This window comes from Mytilus galloprovincialis, chromosome 3 (assembly GCF_965363235.1).
Source record: "Mytilus galloprovincialis chromosome 3, xbMytGall1.hap1.1, whole genome shotgun sequence".
Taxonomy (NCBI): domain Eukaryota; kingdom Metazoa; phylum Mollusca; class Bivalvia; order Mytilida; family Mytilidae; genus Mytilus; species Mytilus galloprovincialis.
Genome location: NC_134840.1, coordinates 73,176,925 through 73,197,455, shown reverse-complemented (window position 1 = coordinate 73,197,455; position 20,531 = coordinate 73,176,925). Strand labels below are relative to the sequence as shown.

Below are 20,531 nucleotides of genomic sequence, written 5' to 3'. Positions count from 1 at the left end.
TGTTCTCTTGGTTTTTGGTGTGTAGCTACCAAACATTTTCTATTATAAATTACTCTATTTATATTGCACATGTTGATGCCTACTTGATTTTATATAAATTGATGAAGATGATGGTCCTCTTTTTATTTGTCAATAACATCTCCACAGTTTATTACACATATTGATGTGTGCCATTAAGAATCATAAATTTTATAGATTTTGTAAAGGAGCCTAAACAGATCTTCGACTCTTCTTTTTTATAATCCTTTCAAACAATTCCAGGCTAAGATGAAATCTTGCATCATTCTGTTACTGTTCAAATAAATGATGTGGTCTGCATTGTCTACTTGCCGTATCACTTTCATTTACCACAAGGATTGACAAGGGTATATAGAAAAATGGCCATACTTTTGATTTCTACTGTCTGGTAATTTGGGCAATAGTACAATTGCTAAAATGGAAAAAAAGAAAAGACTTGGCCAGATGTATAAATACACCAAGGCGAAAAGAGATAAAAAGACTCATGTAGAGAGTGTGATACTCTCTGCATGTTAATTAACTCTTGTAAAAACTCTTTCAGAGTCCATAGTTGGCGGAAACCAAAATGCCTGTCCCTTATCCAACACAGCCGCATCTTACAGTGGAAAAAACAATTCTCACCCTCTAAACTGATAGTGGAATCTTAATATATGCATAAAATATTTACCACTGGATGTAAAGCAAAAAAAAACAATACAATCATACCCTTCTCCTACATCAACTCAATTAAATAGATATTCTTCTTCATGTGGAGATGTTATATAATTTCTACTGAACTTCACCATATAGGAGAGGGGGGTTGTTGGAGGGGTCCTGATCCTGAAATCCAGGGCTTAAAAACACGAAATCCTGAGGTCCCAATTTTAAATAAATGTAAATCCTGACATCCCGAGATTAGATAAGAGAATTCCTTGATCCCGAAAGGGTCAATCCTGAAATCCAGTGCTTAAAAACACCCGATCCCAGAGTCCCAATAAAAGTCCTATCCCCCCACATATAGCAATCTCCATTGATCTCTTTTATAATTAAGACAAAACAAAAATCCAGTGTATAAAAATTTTATTTCAATCACACATCATATACAATTCACTCCGTCATTCTTCTCTCATGATTCAAGCACAAGTACAAACACACACACACTCACATACATTTATTCTCCTCCACTCATACAAAATTCACCCTCAGCTGAGATGCTCAGCACTGCTGCCTTTAACATACTCCCCATCACAGATTTTACTTCAAGGGTCCATAAACTTTCTTTCCAACTTCTTTGTAATAAATAATTACTGTCTCTTTCTGCATAAACTTGCAACTATTTTTTTTTTACAAATTTGCATAAATTGCAAAATTATAGTCTCATTCATTCACTGTCAAAATTGCAACTGTGTTTCATCAATCAACAGTTATCATTAATTTTGTTAAATTCATCATTATCAGAAATCAACAACAAACTGTCAGATAATTTGAATGTCCATAATAACATGATATAAATAAATGAGGAAATGAAAACTGATTGCACTGCTGTCATGGTTATTTAACAAGTCCTAATTTTTTAGCCTCTGTTTCATACACCAACAGTCTCCACATTTTAACAATAAATACTTCTGCCTCTTCATCAAGAACCTACAAAATACAAATAAATCATCATTACATATATTACATATCAATAACATTGCTAGTCACAGTGGTACAATTGATACTTTTAAAAGAGCAGCATACAGTCAACAGCAGCTAGGAAATATTACTGATCAATTATCAATCAAATGTAAAAGTAAACTGTTGTAGTGAAATGTCCACATTCCTTATTGCTCTTACTAATAAATGAAAGGCTTTGTCTTTATTATTATTCTGGTAATTAAAGTCATAAGAAACGAGTGACCGGTGAAAAATAATGTTCTTCCAATTCTTGAACCAATGCAACCAAGCATCATTAACTTGGTCTTCTGTGCACGAATTTATAATTTTTTTCGTGTAAATTTCGTATAATCGTCAATTTTATTTTCAATCGGTCAGTTGTTGTTGTGAAAATATGGCAGGTAATTAAAGTTCGTGTATTGAAGCCGAAGTTTAACGATTGTCACCTGTTTGTCAACAATCGACAAAAAATCAACAAAAAAACATGGAAATTGAGCACGTGTTTAATGTGTAAATTCAGATAATAGTTTATTTTAAGGACATCCATGCGTATTGTGATCACTGGATTTTTACAAGATGGGTCACACTGAGGTAACTTTGCATACGAAAAATATTAAATAAAGTAAACTTCTTATAAATATGAATAAATCAAAGAATTTTCTTCAGAAAAAGTATATGTACATAAGTTTTATAATGAAAACTATCCATTGAGTTATAAAAAAAACATATGCATTATTTTTTTTGATTTGAGGTTTCTTATGACTTTAATGTATTATATTTAACTTTTGTTTTGCTATGTTATACTTTTGGTAAGATTACAACCTGTTTGAGATGGTTAAAATGTAAACAATAATAGTTTTACTGTTATGCATACCTATGTTCATTATTTTGAACATAAATAAGAATGTTAGGTTTTCTCAATTGAATTGTTTAACACTTGTCATTTCCCGGCCTTTTATAGCTAACTATGTGACTATGAGGTAAGGACTTTGCTCATTGTTGAAAGCCATACAGTGTCATTTGGTCTCTTAAGCATGTAAAGAGTTGTCTAATCAGCAATCATATTGCATCTTCTTTTTGTATATACATATACACGTTAGGAAAGCTCTCTTCAATAATCTTTCTCATTTTACCAATTGTTTTCCAACTTACCATAGCTACATCATTGAGTATACTTTGTGGAGTACTTCTAGCCATAACTTTTTGACATATAAAGTCTGTTAGTGTAGGTTCTTCTTCACCAATATATTCAATAATCTTTTTATTTACCCACGGTTTAATTCTTTTATCCATTAAGCTCTATAAAATAAACAAAATCATATTAGGAAAGTAGGTACTTTTCTTGCTGCATTGAAGACCTATTGGTGGCCTTTGGCTGTTATCTGCTCTTTGATCGGGTTGGTGTCTCTTTGACATATTCACCATTTCCATTCTCTATTTTCTTCCATAATATAATAGTTCATATCACTTATCAGTTGTTGTCTTGTTATGTATCAATATTACTTGTCATTTGGGGAATAAGGTGTTTATGGCAGATCTATGACCAATTAATAAGCTTTTACATTGTTACATTGATTTAGAGCTTGACATAGCCCCCATCTTTTGTTGAAGACAGTATACTTCTCTAGATGTGTATTGGGTTGTAAAGCCATAGGTATGCTATTTCATTGATGAAAACCTCTGTCTTTTTTCAATCATAACAATCTACTAGTGAACAGATAAGATGCTATTCCACTGCCCTGGTTCAATAGGCTGTCTTATGAAAAACATGTCTTAACTCGTGTCAAATATAAAGACAATAGCATTCAATGACATTGTTTTATCATTTTATTTTGGTCAATGGGGAAGCAAACATTTATCTGAATATTTATTTTCTTGATATTAGTCAGATGTGGGTGTATGTTTATAATGCTCAGAATGCATCTTAGCAGAGTTGTTGTTGTAAAACACTGTTCAGCTTGATGGTACTGGTGTCAATATCAACACCTGACCCTTCTATTCATGTTAATATAACCATACCTGATCAACAATGGTCCAGTCCAGGGGATAAGAAAACAGCTCCTCTTTTGCTGTAGGAATATTTTCAATTAAATGTTTTATTTTAGCACGTTTTTCTTCTGCAGATGCTGCTGCCTTTTTATCATTTTTATCATCGTCATAATCTAATGGAACAAGTTTACGTTTTTTAGCACCATCGGCTGAGTCCTCATCGTCCTGATTAAACACATCACCAACTGTTAATTTTTTACGTTTATTTGTAGATCCTTCGGTTGGACTTGTAGCTCCTGTAAATAAAAAACCAATCATATAAGTACATAACAGCAAATATCTCTTGAAAGCCGCTCACCTAGCTCTATTTGCATTTTCAACAATGGTCACTTTCCCTCCAGAAACAAAAACAACAACAATTTTGAAACTGATGAATGTAAAGTGGCATACAAACTGAACATTAAAAGAACTTACAAATAAGTTAAGAGATCTAACACCCAACTTTGTGTCTGTCATTTCCTACATGGATTTAAGGGACTAAAACCGAACTTTTTATGTCTTTTGGATACCTACACAGCTTCAAACTACTGAAACAGTATTTTTTATCTTGTAAATCTATACCCATTTTGAAAGGAATTGAGCCTAACCAGTATTATCCCCTTTATTTTTATCATGCGTTTGAAATATCACTATTTTTCTATAATCATAGAAAAAAATTATTGAATATCTGTTATTAAAAATATATTCTGATGGAACTATGGTAAAGAAACAGTACAATTATAACATGATGCTACAAAGCCTCATGAAGAGCATTACTTACTTCTGAGTACTTATATTGTTATTGAGCAAAACAAAACTACCATGGTATATCATCAGTACCTACCTAGTTTGAGAGCACTAAAGCTTAGCTTGGTATCTTGTGAGGTCTCATCAGGAGGTAGATTACTATCATCATCTGTCAAAGGACTAACATTAATATTACTTGAAATAGGACGTAATGTGGGTTTCATGTTTGGTAATGGTTTAACCTCCTCCTCCTCTTCTGCTGATTCTTCCTTAACTTCCTCCTTCTTGGGAGGAGGTGTTGGAGATCGTGATTCTGGCTCAGTAAACTGTAATCGAGGCTTCAAGTGTTCCTCTCGTTCTTTTTCAATCTATAAAATTAACATTACAAATTAAAGACACTTCAAAATCCAGCAAAAGATTCATGTCTTACTCCAATAAGGCAAAAAGATAAGTTACTGACTTTTTCTAAAAAATAAAATTTTGCAGTACTGTCAAAATATTGTATGCATGCATTTCAACAGATGATACCCCTTTAAAGGAAATCTGGTACCCTAAAAATATCATAATTTCTCAAATATCTAAAAACCAGACTACCTTGGCTAACTCTGCATCAGGATCTGGATGACCTTCTTCCATCAGTCTTCTTTTTATTTCTTCCAATTCTTCTTTTTCTCTCTGTCTATCTCTGGCATCAGCTTCTCTCTCCTTTTCCCTTTCTTTCATTCTCCTCATTAATGCACTACCCCTGTAAATAATAAAGGTAAACTGAGTTAAAAACAAGAAATAGCAGTGTAGGCTATTAATTAATAGCAGGGAGAAAATGACATATTTCATGCTTTTTATAATTTGAAAAAAAAACTCAAGTTCTTTTAACCAATCATCTACTGTGAAATCAAAATTACCATGCTTCTTCATTAGGTCTTATCTTTTAGGATAATTTTTCCAATATCGAAAAAATTTCAAGCAATAATCCCATCAAAAGAAGAAAATAATATAATCTTACTTGTAGTATTTTGGATCATCTCTTTCATCATCGTAGTCTTCCAAGAATTCCTTCAATCGTCTGGCCTCTCTTACCTATAATGAAACAGAAAAAAAAGTCAGGGTTAAAAAGGTACATTTTAGTATTTGTCATACCCATTTATAAATCTATAGACATTAATTCAAGCCAAGAGAAACTTGATTGCCTAAAAATATAGTGTTCTTTTTAGATTCTGAATTTCATTTAATGTTTGAGAGTAGAAAAAAAAACATGACACCCTCTATAAAATTAAGAAATCCTTTGCAATAAGCTATAATACAAGTTCTCAGAAATTTGGAATGTTCTTTACTTTCATACTATTACAGAACTATCGATATCATTGTAAACATTGAAGAAAAAGTCTTGATTTTGCTCATCCAATACACATAAATTATCAAATTTCATATTAAATAATCTGTAATTTTTATATAAAATATTGTTGCTCTAGCATTGAATCAAAATTCAGATGTCATAACACATCAAGATGTATACCTCTTCCTGTTTTCTGTCTTCCTCTCTTTCTCTTTCCTTCTCATACTCTCTAGCTTTCTTTCTTTCTCTGGCTTCCCAGTTCTTTAATCTCTGAGAATAAAGCATTGAAATCATTTATTTAATGATTCTATAAACTAACCTATAAAATATAATTTATAAACATCTTTTTTAAATATTATTTTTTAATTTCAACATTAAAGCTTACAAAAGTTAATCCTTACCATGCAGGGGCTGTAATATTACAGCCGTACTCAAAACACTGTTACTTGGCTCCAAAGGAGCTCCATACATTTTGAGGTCAACTTAATGCCTTTTATTTCTCTATTAACCACTGCTTCAGGTGTGTAAAGATTCATTTACATCCCTTTCTAAGTTGTGCTTACATAATACAATAGTGAAATACATTAACTTGATTATTTCACTTTCAATATGTAGAACCAGAATTTAATTTTAAAGTGTCCTACAACTGTTAAGATTTAAATTTTTTGTCTAGCAGTTGAGAAGAAAAAGTGATTAGAAGCCACATAGTAAAGATAGACAGACAGACGCACAGGATAATTTCTATAAACCATAGAAAACTTTGGAATAAAAATTCAAAAATTAGTTTGTAAACTAAATACAGATATTACTTCCAGCTTGTAACTTACAATGTACTTTGTTAATATATATATTGAGTTTATACCTCTTGGTAAGCAGCTTCTTTCTCTCTTAATTTCTTTTCTAACTTCCTTCTCTCATGAGCCTCTTCTTCTTCCTCCATATCACGATCTCTCTCCTTCCTTCGTTCTCTGCAAAACAAGTGGTATAATTATCTGGCTAGGAAAATATTTCATTTAAGTCATGAGAAATTCAATTGAGCAGAGATTATTATCAGTTTTTTTTCAAATTTTTTATCCAAATGGTATCCTAGTACCAATAGAATTGATTATGTGTCTTTTAATCAACTGTTGAAGGTTCCTAAATATGAATAAAGACAAGACTTGCAGTGCTAGGACAATAATAATGACATTGGTTAAATATTTGAACTACCAATAGAAACTGTAATCTAGTCGTAACTGTGGGGATTTGGTTAACTAATCTTCAATACTTCAAGTTTACCATTTTGACTTTGTGATTATTTAAAAAAAAATTTGATCATTACATATGAAAAAAGTTTATTTTTGTACTTTTGTTTGAAAATAAATCTCTAGAAGCCAGTGCTTAATTTTTCCAAATTGTGTTTCTGATAGTGGTTCGTAAAAATTCATCAGTGATCCATGAAAAGAGTTCAATGTCAGATGTGAAGGCACTAATAAAAACAATATTTATTATATTTTGTACCTGTCCCAAGATCTTGACCTAGATCTAACCCGTCTTGTCAATCTTGTCTGTGACCTGGACCTTGAACGACTTCTGGTTCGTCGGTCATTCCTGGTGTATCTTTCTTTTTCATATCTTTCTCGTTCCCTTTCTCTTTCCCTTTCAACTTCTCTTTCACGTTCTCTTTCCTTAGCCCTTTCTCTATCACGGATTCTTTTTTCTTCTTGGATTCTTCTTTCTCGTTCTCTTTCTCTTTCCCTCTCCCTTTCTTTTTCCAATTCTCTTTCAGGGTCATCTTCGCCCTAGAAAAAAACAGACAATATTCTGTGAGCATACTGACCATATATTACATTACTACTATTGATATGCTTTAAATCAATAGAATTCACACTTCTGATAAATATACTTAAACAATGACAATCTTAAAGTAAACATAAGCAGTCAACAATGGATAAGAAGCTGTTTGGAGGCTGATAAAAAGAAGAATTACAGAAAAAAAGAGCATCCAACTGGAGTATTACCATCATTTATAACTAGGAACAAATTATATGTCAGTAATACATTTTCAAGGAATAGAAGGGAGGTCTAAATGGTCATGCAGATAATTTCATTGATAAACCAATTCCCTTTTCTACCTAAAAGTGTTTTGAATGGGAACTTTATAATTCTAATTGAATAATGCAATAAAATTCCATTCAGTTTCCCTACCCCTCCAGGTTTTTACAGTTTGGAAGAATCATAAGTCATTAATAGAAACTTTTCTTTGTAGCTGGATTAGTCAACTTGGAATAAACACCCAGTAAACTTATTTCACGAGTTCTTTTTTCATATAAAAACTTAAAGTCAGACATTATATAGTGTAGTAAGTGTAACTGAACAAAGAAAGTTCAAGGTCAACACACCATTGATATATTGGTGAGCGTCTAAAAGTACCATGACACAATTCAAAGATAATACAAAGCAATTAGTAATGCCTTATGTAAAATACTGTTTGTTTACCTTCAACAGTTATTCTTCTAAAATATCTACACTTATATTTTTAATTTAATTTTTAATTATATAATGCATTTAACATGTTTTAATTGATGTATCCTTATAAGGTTTAAGATATATGCTTTTTGTCCATTTGCATATAAATTAAGTATTATATAGAACCAATTTCCAGTTTCAGAACCAAAAGCATTCTGGGTAATAATATGAAAGTGTATATTTCAACCATGTGATTCATCTGCATAAGTGACAGACAACTATTACAGGTTTACACAAATTTTATTTAATTTTCGACAAAAACATAAATGATTACCAATTCCTTTAGATGCAGAAATGGTAAATTAAATAACAATTTATAAATTATAGACCTAAGGCATGACTATTTAGGGCAAACAAAAAGTATTTTGATAAGGACACATGTTATACAAGAGTCATCTACTACACAATAAAGCATGGAGGACAATACAGGTCTATCATATTAATTCTGACTTATCACAACTGGTCTTTGTTCTGTTGATTTCTTCTTCTTAGTCCATGGAACAAATATGGTGGTTAACCCAGAAATTTTAACGCTGTTAAACAGAAAGATTAGCTATACACTCCAGCTCTGTCCTGTTTGTGCGACAGATTCACAATAATATCACAACACTGTCAAACTCTCACAATCATTTAATCAATAGTACATTTTGAACTATCTAATTTTCCATGGAAAATTTTCAAAGGACCAGATTGTATTTAACAATTTTTATGCTCATCACCCAATCAGAGGGCAATACATTACAAATAAATGGATGTTCATGATTTGTTTTTAAAGCAGTGAAACTATGACTCTGGTGTTTAATATTTGTACATTTGTATATAAAATAGCCAAAGAAACTGGAATGTGTTTGCGTAAATTCTATAAAAAAATTACTGAGCACTAAAACAAGTATTTTTGAGGAAAAATTTATGAGGGTATCTGATTGTCGTCTATTTCCCTCTTATTTCTGACAGCCATGTCAATAACGACTTTTTGGTAGTGTTCAATTAAAAAAGTTTAGGTTCATTTAAAATTAAACAAGTTTTTAAAACATTGCAAGGGTTCAAAAATATGCAGGTCCAAGGTCCTGGACCTAAACAAAAATTCATATTGCAAGTTTTATTTTAGGTACCTTATAATCATAAATATTTCAATAACCTCTACATGAATAAAGAATACCTGTCATTCAGGACCAGGACCATTTACCCCCAAAATTTTTGAACCATGTATTTCATAAGACTAGAAATCACTCCTATGATTTCCATGTATACAAAGGAACTGAAGGCCTATCAATTAATTTACTTTAAACAGTGGCAATGTTTGCTACATCATTTTGTACATAAGACAGACACTGTTTTCATCTATAGTGAACCTACCTTTCTACAAAAAAGGTATTAGGGTATAAATAAACACATTATATATTTGTTCGTAAATCAAATAAAAGTAAAGTAAATCCACATACCTCTGTTACCATGGAAATATGAGAACTGAGCACGTAAAGTAAAGTAGAGGCACTAACCTCATATTTAAACAGGTGGTTGGTTACTTCTTGATGATGTCAATTGTACTCCCTTTAAAATCCTCCCAGGACCCCCACTGGTAGCTGGAGAGGAGATCCCTTCATCTTATGCCTATCATTATTATCTGATCAAGTTTCTAAAAGCCACTGGTTGAGGGTATTCTATATTTTTTAAGAGATATTATTGAAACAAATATTGGTTGTATCAAAACAAGACAAATATGACAATGGGAGTAATATAGACCTGCCTCTAAACTATGACTGGATTTATTTAACTCACCTGACATCTCAAAAATTAAGTAAAATCTCTTTTATCACAATTCATAATATGGAACCAATAAAGGGGAGGGAACTGTGTAAACCCAGAACTTTGCATTTCTCTGACTACTTTTCGGTCATCAATTTCCAACTCAACACTTACCTGTATATATCAGCCATCCCTTTCATCATTGAGAGACCTGTAATAATATCTTATCAATAAGAAACACTTACCCTTGGGGTCTCTACTACAATATTTTAGTTATCTGTTGATATTTTGATCATCCACAGAATCTATAGGATGTTTTAAGTAATGAAATATAACCTATTATTTTATGATCTGGCATTCACACACAACATTAACCAAATAAAATTACAAAATCCTTAACAACTTCATTTTCTTAAAATCAACACGCAGAAACTTCATCAAGTTTACTCATAGTTATCATGGCTTCGATGTTCAATACAATATCAAAATCCTTTTTTTTTTTAAACTATAGGACTAGAACCAAAAGTTTGATCTCAGTCTTTTGCTATCAATATTTCTCTCAACATAAAATGTCAATTTTTTAAAGCATGTAAAACTAATAAACTTCTTAAAAATAACATGATTTCACTTAAAGATATCCAGAAACTGCAGTGCCAAAGAAGATGTAAAAAAGTGTACAAAGACACATAAAATACATCTATTTTTAGGTGTGAATGACTGAAGTTTTTATTTCTTTTTTGAATGTTTTCAATAATAACAAAAAAAAATATAAACCCCAATTTTTCCTTCTTTTCTTTTAAAGCTTCCACTGTAAACAAACCCATATTGTCTTAATGTTATGAAAGAAAAGAAAAACCCCAAAATAAAAATAATGATTTCAAGAATCTGGAGAATATCTGAAAAGTATAAAGACATCCCATTAGAAAGATTCCTTACCTTATGTAAATCACGGAAAAACTTGATTTCACGATTAATTATATCTTTCTTGTCTCCTTCTAAATCCATATCATCCAAACCCTATAATAATATAAAAGTAATAGTAATTTACAATTTAAAGAATTGATACCAGCCCTGTGGAAATATGTTTAGACTAGAAACTTTCCTACATGTTATTTGTTGACTTATAACCATGTTATCAAATAGAAAGATGCCTTCTTCTACGAGGACATGAATAGACATTAAATATGAAAAAGGTCATTTCACACAAACTATAAAAGTGATCATGGTGATATGCATATTTTTTTTAATGTTGTAAAAATACAAATTTGTGTGTCTAGTAAAATCCTCCAAACTGTTATAGAGGTATAATTAGTGTCTATAACTCTTTTTTTTATAATTATATTTGTGTATACTATGTAAGATAACTCACAGTGTCTCTTATAGGCATGTCTTTTGGCTTAGGTAAAGGTTTTGGTTCTTCTTTAACTTCTTTTTCTGAAAACAAATTTATTACATTTATATACTGTCATACATATATAACAGACAAAGCATAAGTCATCTGCATCATTGATCAAAAGTATTTACATTTAGTAAATTAATGGGATTCCGTTCCTTTGATTGTGCATAGCATTTAAGAAATAGTTCAAAATTACACAAACGTATGTCATTTTGCATTTAAAACCTTCAAACCCCAGTGTTCTTCCCAGGGCCTTATAGCATCATGGTTATTTGATGCTTTATCGCTAGAACGTGATGCTATCTGATATTAGTTTCTTATAGATAGTGTTATGGATGTGATGCAAAAACTTCTTGACAAAAGAATGCATTTAATAATTTCCAGATTACCATGATGATAAAAGAACCCTAATTTGTTGAATATTACCTGGTGTATTAGATTTAGATAAATCTGAAGAATATTCTCTCATGATGGCATCCAGACCAGCTTTAGCAACTCGATCTTCTCGCTTTGTGAATTCATCTAAATCACTGTTTTTATCGCCATCTTCTTTCTTTTCATCTTTTTCTTCTCCTTCTTCCCCGTCTGATTTATCTTCCCCATTTTCCTTTGGCTCTTTAGTTTCTTTGCTTGCTTCTTTTTTCTCCTCTTCTTTTTTCATTGCTTCCTTTTTCTTAGCTCTAAATTCATCTAATAATGTTTTGGTCTTGGCATCAACTTTGACCTAAAGGGAATATAAATACAAAATGTACAAGGCTTTATTTTTTTCTTTTGCATTAGAATGTTTAGTATCTAACAAGCTAACTGTTGAATCAAATGATGAATGCTTCCAGACAACACAAATGAGTTTTATTTTTACAGGACATTTGGTCTGGTAAACAACCTAGCTTTAACAGACCGAATGAAATTTTACCAGACCAAATTTTTTTTTTACATCTTATTGTACATGTATATTATCCGACAAAATACAACAAACTTATGACTTGTGCCCTACTCCGCTATTAAATGCACAAAAACAAAATCATGTGACAAGAGGGTATATTGTTATGAAAGTTGTGCACAATTGCTTAAATGCATTTCATTAATAAACAAAAGTAATAACCCATTTTATTGAATATGGACATGTCTGTGAACTAAACATATTTTAGAGTTTCTGTGTAAAATATTATTTCCTGTTTCATCTTTCTTTTTCATATATCTTTAGGTTTTCAATTTTAGTGTTTATATTTCATAGTTGAATTTTGTGACCAGCTTGGATTTTTTTTAAATTATTTATTGTATTTGATCGTCAAACCCGAAATGAGCCTTATCTGTTCCTGGAATCTGATCCGGTACTGTCTATATTTCCGGTTGTGCCACTGATGGTAGCCATTGTTGTTTTTTGTCTGTCAGATAAGTTTTTACCCAGATTTACACATTACATGGCGATTTACGGCATAAAGTTAGCTGTTGAACATAATAAACATCGTTGTCATGAATAATAAAGATGAAAATGAATTTTGAGATCGTTTGGAGATTTTGCTAGAATGTTAGAAAAATCTATGAAATAAACAACATCGGACGTTTGGACCGGAATACAACAATATTATACCAGACCGATCAATTATTCACTGGATTTGTCCAACGTATTTCATGAAGTCTGCTTCAGAATATTTTTATCTTGACAATAGTGTACACAAATTTTCTATCTAATCTTACATATGATATTCACTCTTAAAAATAAGATGCATATATTTCAAAAGTTTTATACAAAATTTCATTATCTTCTAAGTAGGATCTGAAAATGATTAAAACTTAAAATTTGCCAAATTCTGTACTCTCATCATCAACTTACCACAAGTTTCTTAGTAGCTATGGTCCATTCATTGAGTAACCTCATACATCGCAAAGTAGCTTCAGGGTCTTCATATTCACAGAAACCAAAGGCTGAAATCATAAAAACTCTTTGTTCAGAAAATATCTATGTATAACCTTCAGTTTTCCATGTGGAATTCAATGAAATGTGTCCTACTCTGTCAAAACCCTATGTAGTTGAAGTGTTTGAGCCAGAAAATTGCAGTAGGCTTTGTGAAGACATTTAGATGTTCCCTTGGTATTTTTTGTTTGGTGACAATCTACCTTACATATTCAAATTCAATCATTATCAAAGCTGGACATAATAAGAATGCGTCCAAAGTACACGGATGCCCCACTCGCATTATCATTTTCTATTTTCAATGGACCGTGAAATTGGGTAAAAATCTAATTTGGCCTTAAAAGTAAAAAGATCAACCAAAAGGGAACATGTGTACTAAGTTTCAAGTTGATTGGACTTTAACTTAATCGAAAACTACCGCGACCAAAAAGTTTAACCTGAAACTCACACTTTTAATTTCTATGTTCAGTGGACCATGAAAATGGAGTCAAAAGTCTAATTTGGTTTTAAAATAAGAAAGATCATATTATAAGGAACATGTGTACTAAGTTTCAAGTTGATTGGACTTCAGCTTCATCATAAAACTACCTTGACCAAAAACTTTAACCTAAAACTCGCACTTTTAATTTCTATGTTCAGTGGACCATGAAAATGGGGTCAAAAGTTTAATTTTGTTTTAAAATAAGAAAGATCATATCATAAGGAACATGTGTACTTAGTCTCAAGTTGATTGGACTTCAGCTTCATCAAAAACTACCTCGACCAAAAACTTTAACCTGAGTGGGACGAACGGACGAACAGACGGAAGGACGCAGACCAGAAAACATAATGCCCCTCTACTATCATAGGTGGGGCATAAAAAACGATGTGAATTCTAAATATGGTCATAATTTATAAAAGAGATTTTCAGGCTTACAAATTTCAAAACAATATCTGCATTTTGACTTTTCCTGCTATTAAACACATAAAACTAAAGTTTACAAAATAATCAATTACAATACCTTGTAGTTTACCACTGGCTCCTTGCACTCTTTTCCAACTAAGTACATTTCCACATCTCTGGAAACAAATAGAACAAGGCTTGTTAAAATTTATATCCAACTAAAAATGAAATCTTACAAATGATAGTTATGATTTGATTATTAAATGTATTTTTAATACTGATCTTTGAGACATGTTTAAATTGAATTGCAATAGACATTTTTGATCTTGTGAATGAAGTAATAATCATCAAGGCATTTGATAATTGATATCACTGGATAGATAATTGAATCTTATACATTTATTATTTCTTATTATGTAGATTCTTTTTTATACCAACAAAAATAACACATATTCTGTATATATAGTAAGGAAGGAAATAGTTTGTATTTATCAAGATACTTTCATTAGGGCTACTTTAGAAATAATGGAATGGGAGAGTTGGTTTGGCAGCTGATTTATTGTAGAATGACTGGTGAAAGGAAGGGGGTAATTGGCTACACACAGATATATTACTTCAGTCCTAATAATTGCATAAGGGCTATTCCAGAAAAAAATGTATGGGGGGGGGGGGGGGGGGGTTGGAAGGCAGTTTTTGTCAGCACCCGCCACCCAGACAATTGTAATTGAGAATTATAGTGCATTATAGTGTGAAAAGTTGCTCTGATACCCATCACCCATGTATTATTAATACAATGTGCCTTCCACCCCCCCCCCCCCCCCCCCCCCCCCCCCCCCCCCAATACATTTTTTTCTGGAATAGCCCTAAGATACAATTGAGATTTATATTGATGGTTATAACTGTCCGAGATGGATCAACGATAGTTTGACTAAGGATTGACGTCCATGTTTATACTTTTACAGACAACTAAAACATTTGTTTTTCTTACCTGTAACATTTGTCTAACCATAGCATCTGGTGCTCTGTCACTTATATTACCTACAAATACTGTTGTTACTGGAGGCTTTTCTTCTTTATCATCCTGAAAGAGATATTTTTATCAAATTTTACTATTGTTAACATGTTCCCTTTATATTGATGTGTTATTTTTGTACAATTCATCAATTAACAAATTGGAAGACAATATAAAGAAGTCAATTATACCCCCAAAAAATGTGTATGTAGTCACCTGCTGCAAACTAGTGCACAATCTATTTTAAAACAATATGGCATTGTATTTAAAATGTCTAACAACCCATTTGAGTTTTCCCTCACAACCAGGAACAAATTTTCCATTACTTATTTACCTTTGTGATTTCTTGGGGAACCAGTTGACTCTTCAATGGTTTTTGTGCAATAGTTGTGGCTACAGTAGTAACAATAGGTCTCATCACCTGCAAAAAAGAAACAAACAAATTAAACAAAAGCTACACTATTTTTACCTATATAAGTACCTTCTCAGAGATAGCAAAGTGGTCATAAGAGAAAGATGTTATAATCATTATAATATAAAATATTCATAAAGTTTATAAAAATACCAAATCAATATATTTTCAATACAACATTCAGAGATTAGCTGATTCAAAATTAACAAAAAATTTAGACTATTTCAATCAATGTCTACAAAATTAAAACCAAAAATCAAATCAGTATAACAAATAAACCAGAAAAAAAGAGAAATAGCCCTGCAGTAAAAATTAGCATAAAATATCAAGTAAGTTAGTAAAAATGTCTGTTGCTGGTGCTATGATCATGTATGATGAATAGGTAAAAGTTTGTAAGGCTTGATGTTTTGCTCGAAATGATGATAAAGCAAAGTAATAAGTATAAAGCAAACATACTGGCAGAAAACATGACCCGGTATGAAAGTTTTCTGTCAAACAGTTTGAATGAATAGAATTCACATGGTGTCATTGTGATACAAAACAAAATAAATTATTGAAGTTCAGTTGCATCCCTTAATTATCAAATTAACAGTGCAGTATGGACAAGAAATATGAATGAAATGTATTCCTACCAGGTGATTACTTACTGTTGTCGTCTGTACCATTCCCATATTCATGGGCATCATACCTAAAATTATATATAATAAAACTTCTTTACAAAAAAACTTAAGACACATGCAGCAAGTTAATTGTAAATGACATTATTAAAGGTTTTTTTCTTTACATGATTCCAAGAAAAATTGAGAACATTTGCATATTTTTTCTTGCTTTGCAGTTTCAGCAACTAGATATATATCACTTACAGTTTTTAACATGAACAAAAATTGTGAAGTCTAAGTTGCAACAATTAGAACAAATAATATAAATACAGATGACAAAGTTAAAGTTTTGTTACAATATACCCTACAAATCATGCACCGAAATAGCAGTTGTAAAAATTCATGTCATGTCTGTGCAAGTTTTGTATAAATTCTGTCTAAATGTTTTGCAGTTTTATTCATATGAATAATAATTACCTATTGGTGCATATGCATAGCCCATTCCTGGCATCCCAAGTGGCGGTCTAGGCGGGAAGGCCATATTCTGCAATAACAAAAACAACATTTGAAATAAATATTTAATGTATTTTGATAAAATGGATCATCCATACAATATGATGATAAACAAGATTTTATGGTAGAGGGAAAGTTCCTTATTCTGCTTAGTGCAATACAAATTTCACATTCTAATGGATAGGGCTCCATTAAAAACAAGCCTTCTGTGAGTATTACAAGGCCATATATCATGTATATCTGTATATTAGACCCCTACCAGTTTAAAATTCATTGTAATGGAACAAAATTCTTACTTGATCTATAACTTGACATGAGGTAAACTGCATAAAATAACAAACAAACCTACCACTAAATTCTTCAAACAATTTACTAAATAAAGGGAAAAGTCGATAATGTAATTTATCTTAGCACAGACTTAAATCATGAAAATCGAACTTGACCTGCATGACCTGTAACTTGTCATGATAAAACAATACACCAAATATCAAATCAATATCTTCAAGCAAGAAGAAAAAAGTCTGAAAAACTGGTTTGCCAGACTAACAGATGGACAGAAGGACAGAGTGCAAACTTTGTTCGTAGCTAACTAATAATGTGCAGCTCTTATCTTATAGTCCAATGGCAAAGCATCAATAATAAATGTACATTTGGCCAAATAAAAATATATGTGTGGTTCCAGTAATCCTACTGTCCCTACTTTTTTGGCTTAAAAATAGCCTACCCTAAAGATTTTTATTGTCATTTTTCATTAAGCACTGTTAAAGTCAGAATGTTGTTCCCATAGACTCAATGTAAAAAAAAAACCATAAAATAAAAAAAATCCCTACTTACCTACCCTAACTTTTTTTTCAGATGTAACTGGAACCACACATACTTTTTTATTTGGCCTTTAGATTTTAGTAGATTTACAGAAGAAATGTTTTGACCTGTGGCTGTGGTTTACAATGTAATGTTGAAATCACGGTACCTCGAATGACCGAATAACACTGTTAATATCCAAATAACACTTGTAATGACCGAATAACACTTGGAATTTCAATATTAGCACATATTGGTGACTTTTAAACATTGATTATTAATTAATAGTATATTATCGATGTATTTTATAACTTATAAATGATTTACAGAAAGCAGATAAGTTCATAAAAAACTTTTAAAATTTAGTGTGTACATCGAATATGGCGACCACAGAAATCACAATGGCCGCTATGTTCGATGTACACACTAAATTTAAAATTATCTTTATGAACTTATCTGCTTTTTGTAAATCATTTTTAAGTTATAAAATACATCGATAATACATTATTATTTAATAACCAATGTTCAAAAGTCACAAATATGTGATAATATTAAAATTTCAAGTGTTATTCGGTCATTACAAGTGTTATTCGGATAATAACAGTGTTATTCGGTCATTCGTGTTACCCTTGAAATCATGCAATGAACAAAACAAACCATAACGCTTTACAGAAGTGAACAGACTGATTTGACACATTGACTTCAATGCACACAGAAGGACAGAGTGTAAACCTACAGTCCACTTCGACTTTGTCTGTAGCGAACTTATGATGTGCAGCTCTTATCATATAGTCCAATTGCAAAGCATCAATAATAAATGTACATTTAGATTTAAGTAGATTTACAGGAGAAATGTTTTGACCTGTAGTTGTGGTTAACAATGGAATGTTGAAATCATGCAATGAACAAAACAAACCATAACGATTTACAGAACTGAACAGACTCGTTTGACACGTTGACTTCAATGCACAGGCCTAGCGTTCTGTTCAATAAGAATATAAATAATTTTGTGGGCACGCACGCTATGGCACCTACCGATAGGTACTTTGACAGAGATTCTTCAGTTTGTCAACCTATTGGTCCTTATTTTCTTTGTCTCTGCTATTTATATTAACTAAAATTATAAATGCTACCGACAATCAACCTCAAAACAAATGATTACTTTGTGTTTATGTTCCTATTTGCCTTCCTGTTCTGTTTGCCGAATATTCAATATGGCCGCTGTGTTATCACGAGGAGAGGTCAAGGTAATTAAGGGAGATAAATATTTTTTGCTAAAATAAACTGGAGGTCCTGGAAGTTTATGAAATATAATAGGTCACACAATATAAGGAAAATATGTGAATTTTAGTTCTTTCTCTATCTTAATAATAATCATATAATAGTTTATGTGATAATAAAGTCATTGTAGATACCAAGATTTTTTTATTTGACATAATTTTTTATGTCAGATGTACATTTTCTTTTTTCTTCTACAAAGACTCATCAGTGTGACCAGGAATTTTCTATACTATACAGTCCCTGGTGCGACTTAAATAAAAAAACTTAAAACAGAAAAATAAAGTATGAAGTGGACGAGAACATTAAAAAGTATTTATTTAAAAAAAAATCCATTAAAATCTAAGATTCTTTATTCCTTATTTGTAAACAGTTTTCCTTGAAAAACAATTGTTTTTTTCTCCCTTTATAAGCTTGTATAAATTATTAATTGTAGCTGGACAAAATTCTAAAATAATTAAAATGAAAAATCAGTGAACTAAACTTTCTAATTTAATACTTAAAATTACCAACCATAAATTATTTGCTAAGTATTTTATTTTACTCACTATATATACCTGCTGTTATTTTCAAACAGAAAGCTAATAAATTCTGTATAAATAATAATAAAAAATTTCCCTACAATTGTTATCATTTCACTTTAATTTTAATACAAATGTATCTCAAAAGAAAAAATAAACTAGAAGGGCCTGTCTCACTTACCTGGATCTAATACACCTTCAACAATGGCCACTCTTCATCATTGTCAACTGGAACCATGCTTCATGACTTAAAAGTCTCTTTCTAATTTATCTTGTATTGGTGATACAAATGTATATCTTTTTGTTTAGTATCTCTCTTTCAACTATAGTTTAGCTCACAACAGAAAATGGATAAAATCATATTTCAAGGGCAATAACTCCTTAAGTAAGAGGTCTAATTATTTTGGCTTGGTTGACCTGTTTATTGATTGTGTCTTGCTGATCATTTTTTATTGTTTCCAATTTCTCTCTATTATCTATTTACATATGCACCACATTTGCCAGAGTTTTTTTTTTGTATTCTGTAATGTCCTTAATGTTTCTCTAGCAGTTCCTAAGTATAAATTTTGTACTGACAACCTTGTCTCTTGAGCAGTCATGAGATTAATTGTGGTACTAATTCTTAAGTTTATATCCATTCTTTATTCATACCACTGTTTGTTTCTTAGGCGTAGTGGAGCTTTAAAAAAACATTCAAACACTATTATTTTATCAAAATCAAATAACAAAGGCAATCTATATTATCTGTCTTTGTTTTCGTCAAGTTTGAAATTTTAATAAAAGTTTTCCCTATTTATTTTTATCATGAAGACCTCTAAACAGTTTCTATTTTCTCTCCAAATTTGATCACTACTTATCTAGATTGATTTTTTTTTTGGTGGGAAGGGTGGGGGGGGGGGGGGTAAAGCTTGAAATATTGTGTATACATCTGTCTACTGTTCAAGGCTGCATGTTGACCTCTATATGTCAGTAGGTTTTTTGTGTTGTTTGGTTGTTAAAGCTATATAACAACCTTCAGATTTATACTTGGATCAATTTGTGTAGTTACATGGCTGTCTTGATAAAGCCAACTAATAAACTGATTTTAGTTTTGTCAAATCTAAAAATTAGTTGAAATACATAAAAGCAACAAACTTCAGTGGAAAAGTAGACCAATTGAGTGGGTTTTTTTACCAAAAAATAAAAA

The 20,531-nt window shown here is 31.2% G+C and overlaps 1 protein-coding gene across 2 annotated transcripts; it reads right to left on the bottom strand.

Annotated features, from left to right (window-relative positions):
• Positions 1 to 1,060: 1,060 nt before the first annotated feature.
• On the bottom strand, positions 1,061 to 18,793 carry LOC143068879 (RNA-binding protein 25-like). Of its 2 annotated transcripts, none has more exons than XM_076243224.1 (19): positions 18,709 to 18,793; positions 16,710 to 16,776; positions 16,266 to 16,321; positions 15,556 to 15,642; positions 15,198 to 15,290; positions 14,328 to 14,385; positions 13,246 to 13,337; positions 11,838 to 12,135; positions 11,385 to 11,449; positions 10,952 to 11,032; positions 7,262 to 7,542; positions 6,624 to 6,729; positions 5,942 to 6,031; positions 5,432 to 5,505; positions 5,023 to 5,173; positions 4,526 to 4,796; positions 3,673 to 3,938; positions 2,806 to 2,952; positions 1,061 to 1,641 (listed from the first exon to the last, which is right to left on the bottom strand). In XM_076243224.1, the coding sequence occupies exons 2-19, from the start codon at positions 16,771 to 16,773 to the stop codon at positions 1,549 to 1,551; spliced, it is 2,373 nt and encodes a 790-aa protein (XP_076099339.1). In that variant the 5' UTR covers positions 16,774 to 16,776; positions 18,709 to 18,793; the 3' UTR covers positions 1,061 to 1,548. The 2 variants fall into 2 exon arrangements, with proteins under 2 accessions (XP_076099339.1, XP_076099340.1); XM_076243225.1 differs by having other exon boundaries at positions 16,281 to 16,321.
• Between the last annotated feature and the right edge of the window lie 1,738 nt (positions 18,794 to 20,531).